This window comes from Cricetulus griseus, chromosome 4 (genome assembly GCF_003668045.3).
Source record: "Cricetulus griseus strain 17A/GY chromosome 4, alternate assembly CriGri-PICRH-1.0, whole genome shotgun sequence".
Lineage (NCBI taxonomy): Eukaryota > Metazoa > Chordata > Mammalia > Rodentia > Cricetidae > Cricetulus > Cricetulus griseus.
In genome coordinates, this window is record NC_048597.1 from 203,648,220 (window position 1) to 203,671,253 (window position 23,034).

Genomic DNA, 23,034 nt, shown 5'->3' on the forward strand with positions numbered 1-23,034 from the left:
TCTGTGTAATTTCCTTATTATTCCTTATTATTATGTTCCTAAATGTCCACAAGGCTACTCCATCAGGGATAAAAGGTACTAAGGGTTCACCTCTTACCCCTCCAGGAGTCTGAGGGGACACTCCAGTGTCATATACACCTATCCCCATCTACATTTCCTAACAATATTCAGTCCCAGAAAACAAGGCTTCACCAGCCAAATTACTTCACCAGCCAAGGGCTACAACTACTATTAAATATCCCCAAAGCTTAACAACATGAAGAAAAATCAAGAATAGAAAATAGACATAACTAATACTTTAAAGAACTAAAGTATAAGAGGAGTACTATGAAGCAGGTATAAAAAGATGCAAGAATAAATGTAAATGTTAAACTCTTTTTTTAAGTTCACAAATTGACAACCAACTTTATGCTTTTTCCACCAACAGAGTTTGAAGCAGTCAATTAATGGAAAAGTCAGTTAAACTAAGAACCATGAAAACACATACACATACACAGGCAAATCTTAGACATTTGCTTTTGATTTAAAAATATAAAAGTGTATTTATTCATTAATTTTTTTATTACTTGGTGCATTAATTAGCTTTCCATTACAATGACAAAACACTCATGTTAATCAGCTCATAAGCTATTAAAAGAAATAGCTTATTCTGGCTCACACTTTTAGCCAATGCCACTTGGCTCTGTGATTGGAGTCTATGGTGGCAAAAGAACACCATAGGAGCATATTGCAAATGAGGGCATAGCACCTCAAGGGAGCTGAGATGCAGAATGGAACAAACAGCCAGTCCCAACATCCTCAATAATGTCAAATCCTCAATGAATCCATTTCTTCCATTAGGCCCCATCTCTCAAAGGTTCCATCACCTCCCAATATCATTGCAGGCTGAGGACCACACCCTCTAAAGCATGGGCCTTGGGGGGCATTTCAGATATCAGCAAAAACAAAGGGCAGTATTGTTTTAAGCATCTGCCTTTGAATATTAGATATTGAACTTGTCTGTATTATGCAAAGTATCTCCAAAATAGATCAACAAGAATGTCTAGCTCCATTTCTCTCTCTTTAGCTCTGAACCAAAACCACTACATTGGCAAAGTAATATAAACTAAGAATGCTCCTATATTTAAATATGCAGCATTTTACAGTTGTCTTGCTCACTGCTAATTTCATAGCATTTGCTAAACAGCTTGTGTCAAGTCTTCCGACATGTTTAATTTAGTTCTGTAGAGAGCATCAGCTCTCCTACACACTCAGTTTTAATAAATCGATATGGCTAAATACACAATAACTTACATAAAATTTAAAGCAGAGATAACCAGGGCCAAGTGGTTTCGTCAGTAAAATGCTTGCCTTGCAATCATGAAGACCTGTGCTTGAACCCTAAAACTCACATTTAAAAAAAAATCAAGAGTGTTATGGAGCTTGCATGTAATGCTGGGGTAGAAAGGTGAGGACAGGAGACAGAGACAGGCTGATACATGGGGCTTACAGACCCACCAGCCTAGTTGAATCTGTGAGCTCCAGGCCAGTGAGAGATGATCTCCAAAAAAGTGTTGGACAGCACCCAAGGGATGACACCTGAGGTTGTTGTTCTCTAACCTCTACATGTATGTGGATATGTGTACAACTGCACACACACAAACATGCATTCACATAAATAAACAGAAGTAAATGAGCCAGACACAAACAGATTGTACAACAAGTACAGACTCTTGTGGAGCACAGCATTCATGTGTGTGTGTGTTGGGGGGGGTGGGGGACAAAAGTTACCTGTGCACCTAGAGAGGAAGATACTGGCCATCAGTGTTTGGTGAGTGTGATGCAGACCCAGCATGTTCCACAGAAGCAAGGGATTTGTTTAGCATGCAGAGTAGATTTTGATATGCCCACAAGTATCCAAGAGAAATTTCTGGGAGACCTTTGTGAGTTAACACTGTGGTGCCTAAATACAAAAATAAAATTGTCCATCAAATCTAAGATAAATCTCCCCTCCCGGCCTGATTTATCCATGCAAAGTGTCAATGCCAAAGTAGGGCAGCCTTCCCCAGAAACAAAAAAGAAAGACCTTCTCACACTGTAATAATTCATAATTGTTGACACTTTCCCTATATTTTAGAAGGCTGCAGTATCTTCAGTTCTAAGAGATTCTCTGAATTAGAGCTTTCTAAATCTCACTAAAAAAGAAAGCTCAATGAAGTTAATAGGTACAAAATAAGAATTTTCTGGAGTCTAAAATGAGCACAGATAATCTATACTCACTGTGTTTTAACTGTGTGCTCCAATGTAATGAGTTAAGCAAACCTCATTTTTATCAACTATGGATTTATTGGTAGTCATGCCTTCATAAAAATCATTTGAGAGTGGTTATCAAGTTGAATGGTATTATCCAAATATCATATTTTTATCCTTCATTTCCATTGATTTCTCTGATTTATGAAAACTCTTTCACAGTTTCTACTTTCTCATCAGGCCCAGCAGAATCAATGTTCTGCTCTGGGCTCCTGGCTTTGTATTGAATGCCTTTCTGTGGTCCATTCTGCCAGAGTTTAAAAAATTGAACTCAGAGTCTTCTGAATAATAATGATAATTTTTAACCCTTTGCTTTTAGCTTTCTAATTTTCTCATAGCCACGTTGATTAACTCTCTAACCTCTTAGAGAACAAATATTTTAAAAGTGAATATCATTGTTTACATTCAGAGTAAACTTGAATTTTATATAAATCCATTAGATTTAAAATCACATTGAAAGACCCAAGGAAAATATCAATGCCTCCTCCAAATTGTGAAATATCTTCCTCCATGTTTTTTGTTAAAAGTGAACCCCAAAGCAAAAGTTTGACAGGAAATCTGACCAAGTTAATAGTAAAAAAAAATTAATTAGTACTCACATTCTTTTCCCTCAGAAATAAGACTAGTGGAAGGATGGTAAAATAAATTTTCTGTAGAGTTCTGGGGCCTGGCATACTGTTTATAAGTATGTAAGATTACCTTCTTTGGAACATTTGCCCGTAGAAATTGGAATATGGAAAATGCATTAGCACAAATGATCTCATTCATTAAGAATAAAAAAGCACAAAGCAAGTTCCATTCTTGAGATCTTCAATAGCCAGCCCTGAAAGTGTACTGAATAATGTCCTAAAATGTACAGACTTACAGTATTTTCATCAAGAAGTGATATTGTGTAGGGACCAAACACAGCATGTGAGGTCCAGGGTAAATGTTTGTTGCCACAAGAACACATGGTTCTCATGGTGGGCAGAGTATCAGTCATGTCTTGGGTGACTGTCATTCAGATGGATGACAAGGGGCAGGGATGATGATACTCGGTTTGAAAGCCTAAAGGGACATCATTAAAAACCCTTTCTTCTATGTTGTTATGGGCTGCGTGTTTGTGCTCCACCCTCCTTATTAATGTGTTGAAATTAGAATCCCCAGTGTAATTGATATTTGGAGATGGGGACCATCAGGAGGCTCATGGCTCTAAGCTGATGATGGGAAGACATGAGAGAATTTAGGGAATTTTTTTCTGCTCTCACTGTGAAAATATATCCAGTCATCATAAACCAGGACAGGTAGCCTCCTCAGACTCTGATATACATGCACTTTGACCTTGAACTCCTCACTTTTCAAACTTGACCAAAATAAGCATTTGCTGTTGAAGCCACCCAGTCTGTAATACATTTATCATAGCAATCTAGACTGACCAAGACATGAATATTCATCCTGTCCCTCCCCAGCTCAAGACTTTAGCATAGGCTAATGAGAAAGATTAAAAGATACAGAAGCAATGTACTACAGCTAGAGAGAACTGTTATCGAAGCCGCAGGCTTTCAGTAATAATGATGTGTCAAAGCAGATTCCTCAGAACAAATATTACTGCCCTGATGGTGGATACTGATAGAGAAGTCCTGTCTGTAACGGGGTATAGGGGGTAGTTATCTCAATTTTACTACAAACCTAAAACTTCTCTTAAAATAGCTCTAGAGCCATACACACAAGATGAATAAGACTAAAATAACTTAAATGGAAGAAAACGGATTTTTAAAAAGGAGTAAACACCTTTTAAAAATTAGTAATATGTAAAATTTTTATTCTAGTGCCTAATATTAATATCAGTGTGTCTCTGCACTTATTAATTGAGTGACTTTTTTTTTAAAGAACAATCTAATTTTGCAATATATATATATATTTGCCTCAACTCGGTAATTCTCTTTACCTAGCATTTATTGGTGAAACCACAGAAAAACTAATTATGTTATTCTACAACTTTATTTTTCCCAGAATTAGTGCTGTCAAGTTTTCTGTAAAGTGGTTTCTCTAGAGAACTTACCTGAATCGATCCTTGTTACCACAGCCCCCAACACACACACACACACACACACACACACACACACACACACACACACGCACACGCACACGCACATGCACACGCACACGCGCACACACACACACACACACACAACACACACACACAGAGAGAGAGAGAGAGAGAGAGAGAGAGAGAGAGAGAGAGAGAGAGAGAGAGAGAGAGAGAGAATACCTTAGCAACATTCCAGGCCCTGCATACCTACTACCACCCTCAGCCAAATATTTGTTTTCCAGACTAAGAAGACTATTGAATGAAAGGGGGCAGTTGCAAGTCAAGTTGACTTGGCTCTTGCTTTTATGTATTATGTGCAAAGTCTTCTCTGCTGCCAAAGCCAAGTGGAACAAAACAAAATGATGCTCCAGATCCTCTACAAGCCAAAGGAATATAAGTAAGAGAAGCAGTCAACATGATTAAGTGGTAAATTTCATCTGAACACAGGAAGGGGGTTTCAGGAGTTATATAGCCACAGGATGCCATTTGCTTCCTTGTGTAGCATGGTGGTTTGTGTAAGAATAGCCCCATAGTCTCCAGTTGATGAGACTTCTTTTGGAAGGATTGTTGGAGGAAGTGTGTCAGTAAGGGTTTCAAAAGCTCACACCATTCCCAGTGTGCACTCTCTCTGCCTCATGGTTGTTATATCAAGACTTAAGTTCTAAGCTAATTAAGTTCCCTACTCCAATACCATATCTTCCTCCCTGTTGCCATGCCCCCCACCATGATGGTCATAGACTCTAATCCTCTGAGGCAGTAAGCCCCAGTAAACTCTTTCTTACATAAATTACCTTGGTCGTGGTGTCTCATCACAGCAATAGAAAAGTAACTGAGACAAGCAGTTATGAGGTTTCTGCCTTTGGCCATAGTCTATTACGAAGCAATGCACTCACAAGGTTTTTGGAGAAATTAAGAATTGGGTAGTTGTCTGGACTCTACACAGATTGATATTGTCTTCGAAGTCTTATGATGCTAAGTCATGTATCTGTATGTTCTTACAACATAAAAATAGATCTAAGACCAATCTTATATTGAAACCAATATTTCTGGTCCTTATTATCAAAATATACATGTTGTGAAGCTAGAGACTTGAGAAGTACTCTGATGGTATCATAACAGAAATGTGGTGCTGCAGAACCTGCATTTCAATAGAAAAAGAAAGAGAATGTTGTAAGTAGAAAACCCTCCAGAAAAGAGAGTATTATTATCAATGTTTACTGGCTAAAGTAATTTGGCAAATTGAAAGAAAACAACCTGCCCCTTAAGTTATAACCTTGAAGATTTCAAGAAAACCTGGATACAGTAGTTGCTCACTATTTATTCAGTTTAATGAAGCCCAATTCCTTGAAGTTGTAACTACATTTATTTCCTATATTAACTTTAATGGCTTAATGACGTCTATTCATCTTCCTAAGATGTGTTTTGTTGTCTTTTTATAGGCTGGGCTTTTGAAGGAGTCATGGTTTTTAAAAGTCAAATTAGATTTAGAAAAGACAATGAAATGCAGAGGGTGAGAGAGGGCTGAGGAGCAAGGAGGAGTGCACAGAGAGCCCCAAAACATCTCCAGCAAAGGAGTATTATGACAAGTGCTTATGACTACAGAAAATAGATAATCTCAATGATCCAGCAGAGGGATCAGAGAACAGCAACTGTGTAATGTGCATCTTATCTGAAACATGTAAATAATGCACGCATACCACCGCTCTATAATGCTGTGAGTGCTGTGTGCAGTCGTCATATTACTCTAGAGCTCAGCTTCTTAAAATGTGGAGCAAGACTCCACATGGGGGATCATAGTTGAGTGTGAGGGTCATGAATACATTTGGTATTAATATAAGGTTTCTGATAATTCAACAACCAAAAATCATACATTCAAAAAATGCTTAATGAACCCAGGTGTTTCTGGAAGCATTTACCCCTATAGCATTGTGCAACGTCACTGCAGCCTTGGTTCTAAACACATCGTGACACACACTTTACACTAAGAATGACTCAAACTACACAATACACCCAATTCTATCTGAAGGTCTTCTGCTCAGATTCAAGACTATTGTATGTTGTGAACTGCTCCTGTAGAAATATAATTATTTAATTACAGAAAGGAAATATGTGGTGTTTTTCTGCCACCAGTCTCTACATGTTTCAAATTACTCTATCTTTGGATTGTATTGTGCTACAGTATTGATTTTTAAACTGCTATTTGAGTTGCTGACTCAAGTTTCTTAAAAAGTCATTCAATGAATTTTGAATTGGAATTAGGATGAGATCTCCAGCAATTTCTGAATGACTCTATGACTGCATTTTGTACTGTACATGAGTGAAATGGCATTCTGAGCATTGATGTTAATAAAAATCAAATTATTAACCCATTCTGAAAATGTTGAAGATTCTCAATATCCTGTAGGATGAAATATTCAGTCAAGACTTGATCCTTTAGATAGAAATAAGCAACTACATTCATCACATTTCTATGCAAAATTGCTTTAATCTTTATAAGTGTTCAAATAATTTACACATATTTTTCTTTAAATTTATTCCTTTATGATTTCTTATTATTGGTGTGTATACCTTTGTATTTTATATACGTATATGTTCAAAGCCCTGTAAAATTTCTTGGGTAGGAAGGGATCCCAAGTGGGGAAGCTTAAGAAGCCCCCATCTGAAACACAGTGGAGGTCTGGAGTTTCTCTGAGGGAGAAATGGTCAATCAGAAAGGGCTCATTCAGAGGGAAATTAGTCTTTAGCAAGAAATTTTCTCTTGTTTGATGTTTTGAGTGTGCAAAGGGGTTGGCCTTTATGGATAGATGACATTTGGTAGAAAATGAGAATCTGCTGCCTTAATGTGACTTCCTTAATTAGCCTCTGTTAACGGACAATAATAAATTAACTGATTAAAAAGTAAATTTTGGCTAAATTTACTTATTTTCATTTTAAAAATGCAGGTGAAAACTATCTGGTCAGAGTCTCATGTATCTTCCCTTCCAATCCCAGAGATGTTTCAATGAACAAACACAATGTGAGTTTAATATACGCCTCTCAAACTTGGAAATACTGCAGGTGCTCACTGCCTAGGCTAGGAACAGGCATCAGAGCTGAACACGAACTTCCTAGGGGAAGCCACACATTCTTGTTTTAAAGTCTTTAATGTCTGCCAGTTTGTTAGGTCCTACAAACCTGGCAGTTCTTCAGCGTTATTACTATTTTAAAAGTATTAATGCTGTTATTACTAGAAGAGTCTCCAAGGAGTGCACTTTATCAGGAGGCAAATAAGAATTTTCATCTTGCTCTGTGGTAAAATAATTCTCAGAAGGTCCCAGTGATAAAGACCTTCATGATATCTCATCTCTTGTACTACAGTCACAAGGATGACTGGGGAGTCACTCTGGCAAAATTTCTCAGTATGTAGAAGCAAGCAATTACATAACACTCCTGGACAAAACTTTATATTTTGAGTACTCATTGTAATGGACATAAATTCCATAGTGCAGGGATTTTTTAAAAAATTCACTTCTACCCTAGTTTATTCAAAATAGAATATATCTGGGGCTGGAGAAATGGCTCCGAAGTTAAGAGCACCGACTGCTCTTCCAGAGGTCCTGAGTTCAATTCCCAGCAACCACATGGTGGCTCACAACCATCTGTTATGAGATCTAGTGCCCTCTTCTGGTGTGCAGATATACATTGAAGCAGAATGTTGTATACTTAATAAATAAATAAAATCTTTAAAAAAATAGAATACAGCCACTCAACAGTATTTACTAGTGAAATCTGAAATGTTTTCGACAGAAAGCTCCAATGAGCCCATAGTGCAACTCATAAAGTATTTGCCATTATACCGTTGAGGGTCTAAGGTTCATTTCCAAACCCATGTCACAAAGCTTTGCACAAGGAGGTAGAGAGACTGAATTATCCTTGAAGCTTGTTGGCCATACAACCTAGCTTAATTGAAACCTAGTCCCAATGAAATAACCTACCTCCAAAAAGGTAGTTGGCTCCTAAGGAACATCTGAAGTTGATCATTTGCTTTCACGTTCACATATACACAGCCAGACATATTCACTGGCACATATTCACTACACCCAGAAAGGAAGCAACAAAGAAAGAGACCCCAGTAAAGAAAACAAAAAAGAACAAAATTCTATACAAATTTTAAAAATGATAATAATTCTAGGATAAAATTCTACAAAAAAATAAGGTAACATTTTGAGTCTTCATTTCATTTTTATTGCAATTCATTCTGCAGATTATTTCAAGCCCTCGAGCCCTGGTGTGTTGGTTAGGGTTTTGTTTGTTTGATTGATTGGTTGGTTAATATTTTTGTTTTTGTTGATTTGATACAAACTAGAGATACCTAGGAAGAAGGAAATTCGATTGAGGAATGGCCTCCATCAGACTGGCCCATGGGAACTTTTTCTTGATTAACCATTGGTGTGGGAGGGACTTTGGGGTGGTGCCACTCTGGGCAAGTGGGCCAGCGTTGCATAAAATTGAGCAATTGTGAATTGAGCAAGCTATGGAAAATAAGCATTTCTCAATGGGTGGCTTCTGCTCCTGCTTGAGTTCCTACCCTGACTTCTCTCAGTGATGGACTGGAATGGGAATGAATAAGCCAAATGAGACCTTTCCTCCCATAGCTGGTCTTGGTCAATGTTTCGGCACAGCAACAGAAAGCAAGCTAGGACATCCAGTCATGATGAATTTCAGTGCCTTTCTTTCACTACATACATGAAAACCACTAGATGTGTTAAACTATCCAAAGCCTAAGTGATGTTGAAGAATTCATGTGAACTTAAATTAATATATAGTATTTATAAATTTAAATTAATATTTGTTAGCTAAGTTACATTGAACTATGTAAAATTTCTCCTCATGAATCCTGATAGTGTGATCAGACTTTATCCTTTGGAAGAAATAGAAAATGTCTGTGAGAATTAGTGATTAACATGTTTCATAAAACTTGATTTCTTAAGTTCTTAGGAAGTAACTCATGCCAATCTGCATGGTGTGTAGTGAGTGTTTGCAGAACATGGCTTGCTGAGCAAAGTTGTTGCTTGATGGACATGTGAATTGTTACCATGAGCTTCCAGAATATTTAAACAGCCTGTCCTTTTAGCAGTTTGAATCTTTCCTGCTCATGTTGGCACTGTCAGCTTGCTTTCTCTCCCCTGAAAAACAGCAATGCTAAGCAAAGATTTCTTTTAACCTGGGTCACCTCCAAAAAATTTGCATACCGTGAATACATGCAAACAAAATAAATATGATTTATTATACCGATAAATAAAAAGTTGAGTCAAGTTTCTTCCCTGACCCCTAGAGGGAAGGACATAGATCAGAGATTTTTTACATTGAATTATGAGTTGACTAATTTGAGATTTGTTGCTATTGTTAATAATACTGGCTTTGGGATGAAGCTTTTTTTTTTCTTTTTATTTGTTCATCAATTTTTGCCTAAATTGGCCAGTAATTCCATTTCCTCAGTGACTGACTACCTGAGGCCTGACTTACACAATGAAGTTTTAATAGTCAAATTGGATTTGTCTGATGAGGGATTCGCTCTAGAGTCCCTTTTGAAACATCTTTAGGAGGTTTTGCATGTGAAACAAAATTGAATTCACCCACAGATTTTCATTAAGTGCCTCAAAAAGGAAATAATTACAATGCCTGTTCATTCAGCCCATGATGTTACATGCTAGAGCTAGACAGAGGAGTGCTAATCAGTGCGGCCGCCTTGCTATTAAAGGAATCTTTTTAAAATGCTAACAGCCATCACAATTTAAAATAAGTGAATCTATCAGATTGTCAAAGGTTTTTAAAAATTGATAAAAATGAATGTTGGCAGGAGTGTGGAGGGAAGGGTACCCTCTACAGCATAAGCAGAGATGCAAATTGGCTCATTCTTTCTGAAGGGCAGGCTGGTGGGATGCTCAAAACGGAAAATTAATGTATCTCCACTGACAGAGAGGCCTGTGTCAGGAAATCTACATGAGGAGTAATCACTCACCAGGGAGAGAAGCCTGGGCAAATATGCTCCAGGCAGCATTGTTTATAAGTGAAGAGATCTGAAAATAACCAGGTGTCTGGGAGCAAGTTCTATGAAGTCAAGGAAAGATACTTAGTAGGAGGAAAGATACAGATGGAAAGGGTACCACCATTAAGGATTGTTTAGCTCCTTCGAATTCAGTTGTATAGAAAGAGGCTTTGGACGTACTATTGAGTTATCTATACAAATACGAATATCACTGAGGTCATCTACACAAAATGTGTCGAGAATCATCCCATGTTACACATTTGTAATATACGTCTATGCTTAGACACAGGGAGACAGCATGGAAACAGATACTCTGCAGAAGGATCAATGCTGTCATGTTGCTACTTTCTTTGTGCTTGAAAGCAGCTTTTAAAGAACGTTGGAAGTATATACTAGGACAGGACAAGGGTGCCTGGTAACTTCCTGGAAATACAGAGACACGGGCTAGCTGCTGACACAAAGCTAGAGAAAGCAAATACTTGGAAGGACTTTTATTTCACTTGAATATCCTGGTTCGAGTCTCGTTTAAGTTTTCAAACTATGAAAGGAATAGTTTCAAAGGAAAGAAAAGTTAAGGTAACTCTCTATAAAATAAGAAATGCACACATGCATATGAATGCATTCTTATGGACTCACACACACACAAGCATATCTTGTATTGCTTCAATTTTTCTTTCATTGCTTAACAAAATTCTCTGACATATATACCATTATATGAATGTTTTATTAGTTAACAATTTTATTTATTGACTTATTTGACAGATTCATATATATAGAGAGAGGGAATTTTAATAATTTTCACCCTGTTAATCTCTTTCATGCTCTCTTCCTCTTCTACTAAAACCATTCTTCTCCCCAAGAAGTCTCTTTCCTACTTTCATATCATTTTTATATTTTTATGCTTTTTTCTAAATCATTGCTAATATAAATAATGCTTATAATGTTTCCTGGTTGAAAATTACATACAAAATAAACGGATGACTTATTGCATAACTACAGTTGGGTTTGCCTTTTTCATATAAAGTGCTGGTTCATCCAGAGTGTGTTTGAGTATAACAAGCAAGTTAGGAATTATTTTGTTATCAATTGTTTTCCCCTGCATTGCAAAGCAACTTTAAAGAAATTAAGAATAGTGAACACTAGAAATCAATGCATAAGAATGCCTGCAGGTACAGAAGTGAAGAGCTGATGTTAAAGCAAGGTGAAAGGAAGCAAGCATTTCATTTCTTACATTTTCTTATTTTTCCTTCTATGTCAGTCAATTTGTACTGTAATCTACCCCATGTCAACATAAAAATACCACTCTCACCTCAAAAGGGATAAGGGATATCTTATTTTAGAGTCAATTATGAGTGACTAGGATCACAGATTTAGGTCACTCAAATTTGATGTTCCACTATGGGAGCAGTTTCATGAAGTTTTTAGAACACAGATTTTTAAACAGCCAAATTAAAATAAGGAATAAAGAAAGACATAAATCCAGGCACCTTTTAAATACATTGAGTAGGCCATTTCAGCAAAGCAAAGCAATCTCACCTATAGGCTTCAGATGCTATGTGATGACTCTTAGCCTTTTGGGTGGTGAAAACTAAGGTTTTGTTAAGTTCATTCCAAAAGGTTTTTGTCTATTAGTCACAGAATATTAGGTCCAACACAAGGGTGAGCAAGGTACAAGATTAGGTAAAAATTTATTTATGAAAATCAACACATTATTTTTAAGTCCCATTTCTAATAGGAAGAGAACTGAAGGGAAAATTATAATGCATACATTATTCTGAACTTGATAGAGAAACATTGCACATTTTTCTTTTGGGATTAAAAATAAAACAAAGATAGCCTTAGTGCCATATATAGTCCATACTATATTAGAGGTTTTGACAAGTGTAATGAAATGAGATTAACAGATACAAAGGATGCCAACTACATGTTGGCTGTAAAGGAAAACAATCAAACTCACTCTTATTTTAAAACAACATTGATTTTGAAGTCTAATCTACCAATAAATATGAAAATCATTACATAAATTTAATAAGACCCCCAAATATAATTCATTTAAAAATAAAATAAATATGCATATATATATATATATGAATCTAGCCATAAACAATTAGAAAGTGAATTTAGATATGTTGTACTGTTTACAATAGGAACAAATCACCAAATAGTAGTTAATGTAAGCAAAGATGTCCAAAATATTCATGCAGAAGTTATGAAGGGAAATTAAAGTTGAAGTAATGATGAAGATAGGGAGAGTTCATGTGTTGATTCCATGTTCCAAAGCTAGAAGGAGTTTATCTAAAAATTCCATGCAATTTCAACTAAAATATCAGCATGCTATTTTTTCAAATTGACAAGATGATTCCTAAATTCAAATGTCAAGAGGCAAAAATATGAATTCAAAAAGCATAAAAATGAAAAAAAAGGAGAACCATAGTATTGGCAGGAATGTGAAGCGACTGGAACCACTGGGGTGAGTGGGAGTGGGAGTGGGCACGACCCTTCTAGAAGACGGCATGGCACTCCCTCCCAATGATTCTCCAGAAAGGGAAGCACATTACAGCAAATCTCACCATGCTTCAAACTGAAACCACAGAAATGTTCACCTGCACTAGCATGAATAAGCAGATTATGAGATATTAATATAACAAAAAATTAACTGCCATACAAAAGAATGAAGAATCTCACAAGCATTCTATTGAGTATGGATGATAAAGACAATTGGTGATGATGCAAGTTCTAATTATGAGAAAGTGTGTGTGACATGGAAGGGGGAGGAGACTGATCTTGGGTGCTGGCAGTCCTTTTGCAAACTTGAAATTGTTGACATATGATTTATAGATCATACATGATTTTCTGAGTAATGAAGAACTAATAAAATTATTTTTACATATGTGAAATCAAGAAAATTCTGAATAACTTAGAGCATGGGGTCAGGCCAACTCTATGTACTATTCTGATGCGTTATGAGCCAATGTAACTTACAAAGACCATGGGAGTCTGGCAGAACAGGCAACTGTGGGAACAAAGAAACAGATCCCAGAATGAACTTAAATGCAAAGTGAAAGTCTTGTGCTGTGTATGTGTACACAGATGCTTATAATGTGTAGTAGGTTTCAGTATGCTGAGTGAATAAATCAAACTAAAATTCTGCATTATCAAAAGGAAGAAAATCTGTCAAGCAAACACTCAAAACCATAGACTCAAAGTAAAATGAACAGTAAAAGCTCCTGTCATACCACAACTAATAGAAAGATCTGATGTGTCCCATAGGCCCCCTTTCTCTCTTTGAGTGGCAGTAGGCAAGAATAATAAACTTTCCTATTATCTTAAAAAGGGTCAGAAAATTGACACCCTGCCTTTTAGAGCAGAAAGGATCCTCTTCACTTTGAATTGGGAAAAGTTAGATAAAAGAACTTATGGTTCAGCTTCACTCTTAGCTATTTCCCCTGTGATTACAGATGCCTGTGGGTGGCTTCTGCCAGCATCCTACTGACATTTCATCCAATGGAAAAGTGAGTGTCAGCATCCCATCACTCCATAAAAAGCCTCGTTGAATTGCTTTGACTCCAAATATACCATACCCATTTTGAACCAAATGTGGGGTGTAGAGAAATGTGTGGACCTGAGTTATTTGGTACAGAATTCTGTGCTCCATCTCCAAGCTAGAGGGGCTTTAGAGACCATGGAGTGTAGCCGGAGCTTTTCTGTCTAGTCCCACAGCCACTCATAATCACTCAGAGGCTTAATATTAATTATAGTTGTTTGGCCAATGGCTCAGGCTTATTACTAACTAGCTCTTACATTTAAATCAAGCCATTTCTATTCACCTATGCATTGCCACATGGCTGTGCTGTTATCTAATTTTCTACATGTCTTGCCTCTTTGGTGGCTGCTGGCATCTTCACTTGATCCTGCCCTCTTTCTCCCTGTATCTCTGCTTGGATTTCCTGCCTAGCTACATTCTGCCCTGCCATAGGCCAAAACATATCTATGCATCAACCAATGAAAACAATACATATTTGCAACATACAGAAGGACTCCAACATCAATAGAGGCTACAGAGAATGAGGTACATTCTAGTGGGAAACTAGTGTCACCACACAGAAGAGGCTGAATATATTCCTGGTCACAAAATGTTCTCTCCAGGGTGCAATACACCTGGAGTGAGTACATGATAGACATTTTGAACTTTGTCTTGACATTTGCTTATCACTATTAAAAACTAGAGTGCTTCTAAAGACTGGGCATATTTCCACCTGCCTACCCACCCACCCCACAAAAAAATCAGATATTGGGCCAGTGGGATGCTACTTGGAGGTAAAGGCTCAGGAAGTAGTAAGGTCCTGATAGTGGGTCGCTCATGGTTTTAATCAGTGTTCTTATAAAAATGGACAGAAGAAAAGTAGACTCTTCTGTGAGCACTTACCACAAGCAGGGGTAAATGAGAAAGAGGACTGTCACCAGCATCAGATCAGCTGCCACCTCCATCTTGTACATCTTAACCTCCAGAATTATGGGAGATAAACTCCTTTGTTTATCCAGGCAGACTGGATCCTTCATTAGGGCAGCTTACACCGATTGAAATGTTGATGAGATCTTGCTTTGGGGAAAAGCAAAAGCATAATGAAGTAGCAAAAGGTTCTCCATCTTCTGTATTCCCCAATCCTGTGTTCTACGTTTGCAGTAGTTATGTGAGTGACAATATTTGTTTACATTGCCACCCTAGAATGAGAGTGGAGTGCTCATAGAAATTGATGATGCTGCCACTGCAGAAAGACTGTCTTGTTCCGAAGAAGCGGTGTCTTTTTTAATCCTTTCTTTCTATTACTGGTTTTAAATAATGTTTCCGACAAGATCCTGCTTCTCTTTCTGTCAACTGTCAGGAAACAGGTATTGGGCATTATTTGTGGGGCTGTAAATACATTACATGAAAAAATAATGAGTCCTCACAAAGTCAGAAGCAATGCCTCCAGAGACATTTACCTACCGTGATTTATGTAGGACTGGGAATGAAGTTTCAGAAACTTCCAAATGGAAAGCCTGGATCATAAAATAAAATCTCTGCCAAATCAGACTTTGGTATAGCCCCTGGACACATTTCCCTTCTACTTTTAATATGGAAGTTAGAAAATGCCTTTTATGTTCAACTTAAATTGTTTAGTTAATGGTCTAAGAATAACTCTGGGGAGCAGCCCTCAGCATAGCGTGTTATTACTCCATTCTTCCAAATGAGTTTGATGTATCTATTGTGTTCTTGCTGCAGAAGCTGATCCCTGGGATTAATCATCCCCTTTACTAGCTAGAAATTGTAGACATTTAATGGATATACCAACATCAGTCAATTTAATGAGTCTCATTGTCTAGGGTTTGAAATAAACTAATCACTCTAATGTTAAAATATAATTGATTGTTCATCCTCACTCCAAGTTTTCTAGGTTTGTCTCTCCTGCCTGCCTGAAGAGGCCAATTTACTTTAAGCTGCTTTCTTTTCTTTCATTCATTTAACTGGGGCTTTGGAACTCTAGTGTATCTACTGGTTGGAGTTCAGATAGGCTAAACAATCTTAGCATCTTTACTATAGCACAGCTTGAGTGAGCCACTTGACTTCTACTTCCTTAGCAAGGAATATTTTGCCGTCATAGTGGGCCCTGTTCTGTGAACACCACCTGAGGTATCTCTGGAAGCCTGACTGTTGAAAATGATAGGACACGGACATGGCTATGGCATGAATCACTGGGCAGAGAACCAAGGATGTCAACTGACCTGATAGCAGGAGCTCAAGGCCAAAGTGGTGGCTTGCCCAGTCAGCCATCAAAGTACAAACAAGCTGTACACAAATCTGAGTCATAATCAGTGGGTTTTGGTCTCTGTTTTGCTTTCAGCTGTTTGAATTTATGAACTTCCTGGCTGAGAACGTCATCTTCTGCTACATGGGCCTGGCTCTATTCACCTTCCAGAATCACATTTTCAACGCTCTTTTTATACTTGGAGCCTTTGTATCCTTTGAAGGAAAAAATAGAAAAACGGTTAAACCTTTTTCCTAGTAGGACTTTGAAAACATCAGAGAAGTCAACATGCCCATTGTACTTTCACCATCAGAAGCATCATGCACGTAAGTTTATTTCCATCGACTATCGCCTTCTGAGACTGTGGAGTTAGCTCAGTGAAGTATTCACCTTACAAGCATGAGGACCACAATTCAATCCCCAGAACCTACAAAATATTTGGCCATGGTGGTACATGGTTGCAATCTCAGTTCTGGAGAGGCAGAGACCTGTGGATCTCTAGGACTTGCTGGGCAGCCAGCCTATGCTAATCAGTCTAATAGGTAAGTTACATGCAATGCACACACACACACACACACACACACACACACAGAGAGAGAGAGAGAGAGAGAGAGAGAGAGAGAGAGAGAGAGAGAGAGATCATTTCCTCCCTAGGAGAATAGACAAATGTAGACTCCACTCTTAATACAGAGGGTGCTCCTTCTGTAGGGATGGAGTAGGAGGCAACCCCCATGGCAGCAAGTATCTGGCCAAAGGGACACTGAGCAACTAAAAATGTCCCTAAGAAAGGCCTGCAGCTATTGACCATACCACTTGGAAAATGGGATGATGCTTCCTTTGCTCACAGGCAGGGGGTCTTTACCTCTAAAGAGCTTGCCATGTCCCTGTGTCCACTGTTCACCTGAATTTGATGTCAGTTTCTCACTCCTGGGATTCTGCTAAACTTTGAAATTTCATCTGAAACCTAGATCTTAGAAAGAAGGAAACTATCTCACTCCAAATAGCTTCATCCTGCAGAGGACAAGCTAGAATAGGCAGACCACCAAAGAAGGAATAGAGACAACAGCAAAGGAGGAAGGCTTATGGCTGACCTTTCCAGTAGATGTCCACTTATGAGACTTTGGCTTTACAAAAGTCTCCTGAAGTAGCAGTTGTTATATATATATATATATATATATATATAATATATATATATATATATTATATATATTATAGACAGTCGGCTCCTCTCAAAATTAAACCCATTAAATGAAAAAGGGAAGCAAGCTTGCTAGAAACAGGCACATGAACCGATGGGAAGTGAGATGGAAACCACCATCAGGAATATATTTATTCTTTCCAAAGTGCTGCTGGGAAAGATAACACCATAGTACCAGGTGTCGCTACCTCATAGCTTCCAGCGGAATTGAGGACAGAGTCAGTCACCAGCAACATAAATGTGATGGGAAAATTTAGTGATTGAAATGGCATGACTACCAACCTTCAGCCAAGCATATGTTCAAAGAAAGACAGAGTTTTATGTCATTCTGGGAAGGAACTGTCATTGAATGATGAATTTGGTGATCGAGTTAGACATAGATGAGTTGTCATGTTTATCCTTGTTTTCTGGGTCATATCATGGAGAAGCATATGGACATGACACCTGCGCATGCTCAGTCAGCCCCTCTGTGGCAATGTTTTCCTCAATGTGTCCCAACAGCTAGCAATTTTTGTTGCCAGAGCCTGCAACATTTATCCGCTCTCCTTCCTCCTGAATCTGGGCAGGAGACAGAAGATCCCGTGGAATTTCCAGCACATGATGATGTTTTCAGGTATGTGGGCTCGTGGCTCATTCATGCTGCAGCTCTCCCACCTCTCAGGAGCACAGAAAGCCATGGGGGACCTGCAGCACTCGTGGAAAACCTGAGTTCTCTTCACCCTTGGATCCAGAACCCGGCTCATCCCTCAGTGCTAAGCAACAGGGAGTGCTCATTCCCAATGAGAAGGGAAATGAAAGGGAATTTCCTGGTGACCTTGAGTGTCTGACCAGAAGTGAGCCTCAGCCGAGCACTGGACCTTCCTTTGGGCTATCAGAGAGGTTTCCATATGAAGGACTTTAATTGCCATCCTCTCAACTGCAGTACTTAGTATTGAATGGCACCACCCTTCTCCCTGTGTCTTTACCATCCATGCAGGGCTTCAGAAAATTTTCATGGTTCCCTCAAAGCTAAACAGATCCACATGGGCCCCTTTATTAGTTGAAATAGCATGTTAATTAAGCACCAGCAGGTGTGAAAGAGTGGATCCAGGCTCTGTCTGATGGAAACACAAGTCTCCTCTCCCAGGAATGTTCTCATTGCTAAGTTGTGGGCAGAGCTCTTTTCCAGAAGAAAATACAGCAAATGAGATTGCTGACCACTGAATTATTCTGAGAGATTACAGCTGTTTTCTATTTAGTTATCTTTCCCTGATTAGAGACAGAATTCAAAGACTCTATATGTCTTCTATATATGTGTTCACCTACACTACATTTAGGGGAGTTCATGGGCAGGTCCATGACTCAGTCCATTAGACTGAAAAAAAAATCTGCCATCAGAACAGTGCCAAGACAGTTGGGACATATGGGTAAATATGACAAAACTGAGAGTAACTAGTATTTATTGATATGTGCTGTTTGCTGCCTATAATTCACCAGTCCTAGGAAGCTAGGGTTAAGTTTTGTGCATAGGATCTCTGACAGCTTAAGTAACTAGGCCAAGGACAAAAGCATTTATGATTTAGACTTCACCACAATGCCAACCAATTGTTTTAAAATTCACATTTTAAAAATTATTTTATTGTTTTATGTGTCTGAGTGTTTTGTTGGTACACCAAATGTGTGCTTAGTGCCTATGTAGGGCAGAAGAGGGTACCAGATCCCCTGGAACCGGAGTAATAGATGGTGATGAGCTGCCACATAGGTGCTGGGAATTGCACCCATGTCCTCCAGAAGAGCAACCAGTGTTCTCAGCCACTGAGCCATCTCTCCAGCCCCAAAATACACATTCTTTAAAGTGGTCCTGGGAGTAGAAGGTTTATTCCCTTCTCAATTCTGTGCTAGCCTGGACCACAGAGCACTTGGTGCAACTCCCAGGTTTAGAATGAGTTGTCTTATCAAATATGAACACATGGAAATCCACAGTTAAAGTGTGTCCTTCATATGGCCTCTGACAGGACTTTCTAATGCTTCCAGACACGCTATTGTGAGAGCGCCATGAAGAAGGTGAGGTGTCAAGTTGACAGTGATCCCTGATTTAGGGCAACACTGACTCTTGCCAGTATACTGACTTCTCTTATGGGAAAGTAAAGGGAAGTTCATTTCCTTACAACTTGAAAGCCAGCACTGGTGTGTGAAGGGCTTCCCATCAAAACATCCATGGCTTTCTTATCAGTATCATATTTGCAAAGCTTGGCATTTTATTTCAAGCATTATTTTATTAGACAAAGAGGTTTTAGTAATAAGCCAAGATTATAGACATGTGTGCAAACTCTCTGCCCAAATGACCACCTGGATTGATAACTTCTTTGCAATTTGTCAATGTCTAAGTTTGCTTCGCTATATGATTAGAGCTACAGAAAAACAAAAACAGGCAAACTTTAATAGAGGCCAACAATGTGGTATATGCAAATATTGAGAAAAGGTCTGGAATTTGATGGTGTCTTTCTTTATGAGGTTCTTTTTTTTAACCCTTACTTTGATAAGTTCACACATGCATATAATAAATTTTTTAGTCATTTTTACCTCCCATCATCCCCTATTTTCCCCCTTCCTCTCGACTAAAATCCTTTCTCTTCCTGACAAGTCCCCCTACTACTTTTGTGTCTTTTTTTATTTAGTTTTTAATGACACTAAATTTTAATCATGTTTATTTGCATGAGCCCAAGTGGAGGGTAATTTACTGGATCCTGAGCAGTTTATCTGTGGATTCACACCCTCCAACAGTCAATAGCAGTCCATGGTCCCTCAGTGGAGGAAGGTAGGCTCTAATGAACCCTAGACATAGAGCCTAATGAACCCATACTTGGTAAAATGGTGGTGGACCCAATCTTATGCAGCTCTTGTGCGGGTAACTACAGCAAAGATGACTTCATGTGTACAACAAGCAGGTCAGAAGACACACAACACTCTTCCCCATTCTCTGGCTCTTACATTCTTCCTGCTTTCTCTTCCCCAATGTTCCCTGAGCATGCAGGGATCTACTTAAGTGCTCCACTTGGAACCATGTACTCCACTATCAGTTATTCTCAGCACTCTAGGCAGTTGTGAGTCTGCATGATGACTGCAGCTCACTGTCAAAAGAAGCTTCTCTGACAAAGGCTGAGAGTAGCACTGATAGCTGGATATAAAGTAAGTAGTTAGAAGGTAGATGACGCCATGTCCATTTAGCAAAAAAACAGCAATGGGTTCCCCACTAGAGCCATGACTGCTGCAGCCATGGGCACTCTACCAAGTTGACAGCATTATGCATGATTTCCTTCCTGTGCATTGGGCTGTCAATCCAATCATAAAGTGGTTGGTTATTTCCTACTTAGTCATGCCACAGTTACCCTATTGAGCACATCTTGCCTGTCAGTTTGTGATTGTAGTTCAAGGGGTTCACAGCTATAGGATTGTTGTTGGCTTTCTCCCACAGTGATATAGCCAGCAGAGAGGGGGCTCCCAGATCAACTCCACTTGACTTCTCTGTGTCCTATAACCCAAGTCTGTAGCATCTTCAGCAAGATTGGGTCTTACCATCAAGTTCTGATGGGAAACCAAGAACTACAAAACAAACAATATTGTATGTTTGGGTGCTTCTGGGGCCTCTTTGACCAACAACTTTTCATAGAGAGGTATCTCACAGCTGGCACTGGGTTTGTCATTTAATTGCCTTCAGCTTCTTAGGGGAAGCATTATCTATCCATAGTACATCTATTTAAACCGTGTGTGTGTGTGTGTGTGTGTGTGTGTGTGTGTGTGTGTGTGTGTGTGTGTGTAAGTGCTCTCACTTGCTAAAAGGAACGCAAGACTCCTTAACTTACCTTGGTATAATTCATGGGGATTCTGGTTAGCTCATCACCACCACCAAAAAGACTGGCAAGTCTAATCTTCAAACACTTACCTATTGTGACCCTGATGTCAGAGAGTGCTGTGGGTTGTCAGCATCTGTGTCACCTGCCAAGCATTGATTGAAATGAATCTGAGCATCACAGAGATTGTTGCTTCTACATGTTTTTTATAATAATTTTCTTAAAAGTGAATAACATTCATGGTTTGCTTCATATAGAAGAAAAAACACTGAAGTTTCCATGAAACAGATGCTCTCATTTTCAAATATTTTCAATGTTACATACCTGTCTGATGGGAGCCAATGATGACACAAGCCAGAAGCCACAGCTTGCCTTCCCAAAGCCTTTGAAACTCATGGCTGGGGTAAGACAGACAGGGATTAGCAGCCTTTGTTTCTTGATTGTTACTTTGTTTCATTTTACCCTCTATTTTTTTTCCTTCTTGGTTTTTCCATAGGGTTTCTCTGTGTAGCTTTCTTTGTAGACCAGGATGGCCTCTAACTCACAAAGATCTACTTGCCTCTGCCTCCAGAGTGATGGCATTAAAGGCATTCACCACCACTGCCTGGCTCCCTCTTAATCTTTTTGGCAGGGAGGTTTCAAGACAGGGTTTCTCTGTGGCTTTGGAGGCCATCCTGGAACTTAGCTCTTGTAGATCAGGCTGGTCTCGAACTCACAGTGATCTGCCTGCCTCTGACTCCCGAGTGCTGGAATTAAAGGCGTGTGCCACCACCACCCGGCACATCCCTCTAATTTTTTATTGTAAATACACATAACTCAAACTTTATCATCTTAAGTGCACAGTTATTAAATGCATGTCTAAATTGTGTGATGATCACAACCAATGGTTACACTCTTTTTATATTGTAAAATGGAAACTGTATGCATTAAACAGTTGCTCCTCTCCCCTTCCAAGCCCCTAGAAACTACCATATTACTTTCTGCTTCTGTGATTTTGACTACTGTGGGTTCCTCATTTAAGTGGAATTGTGCTATTTTGTCTGTTGTGACTGCCTTGACATAGTGTCCTCAATGTTTGCTAAAGTTGTAGAATAATAACAGAATTTCCTTCCTTTTAAGTTTGAATGACAGTTCCTTATGTATGTGTATAAGTATCATATATTTCCTACCCAATCATCTATTTTTCTTGGTTTTTTTTTTCTTTTAGATAGTGCAAAAAAAAAAAAAGGAAAAAGAAAAAAAAACATCCTGCTATGAACATGGGTACACAAATCTCTTAAAAAAATATCCCTTGCTGACAATTTTAAATATATATCCAGAATTGGAATTGCTGAATTATATGGTAATTTTAGCTGCTAATTAATTGGGGAACCATCATACCATCTTCCATAGCAGCTGTAGTGTTTCATACCCCACCAATGGTGCTCAGGAGTCCCAGTCTCTCTACACCATCATCAACACGTTTTTACTTGTCCTTTATGGTAGCTGGGCTCACTACTGTATGAGACAGTAGCACGTTCTTTTGATTTGCATTTTGTTTCTCACTGGTGATGTGTTGAGCATCTTTTCAGGAACACATTGGCCATCCATCTATTTTTACTCATCTCAAATCAAGTCTTGTCTTTTGGTCAACAATTTTCAAATGTTCTGTTTCCCAGATATCGATCCCTTATAAAACAGATAATTTGCAAATGTTCTCTCCCGTTCCATTTGTTTCTGTCATGCTGTGCTTAAGTTGTTTTCTGATACACAACTTTTTTAGAAGTTTTCACCAAGACTAGTTTTTCTGTTATTTAATGTCATCTATGCCTTTTGAATGTTGTCATCCATGC

At 38.6% G+C, this 23,034-nt stretch overlaps 1 protein-coding gene across 1 annotated transcript in view; it reads left to right on the forward strand.

Moving 5' to 3' along the window:
- The window catches only part of Slc9a9 (solute carrier family 9 member A9), a 528,927-nt gene that overhangs the window by 295,253 nt on the left and 210,640 nt on the right, over positions 1–23,034 (forward strand). Inside the window, exons 10-11 of the mRNA XM_027410941.2 lie at positions 16,271–16,384; positions 17,874–17,985. Of these exons, the coding sequence (XP_027266742.1) occupies positions 16,271–16,384; positions 17,874–17,985 (226 nt within the window). The remainder of the gene's footprint in view (positions 1–16,270; positions 16,385–17,873; positions 17,986–23,034) is intronic.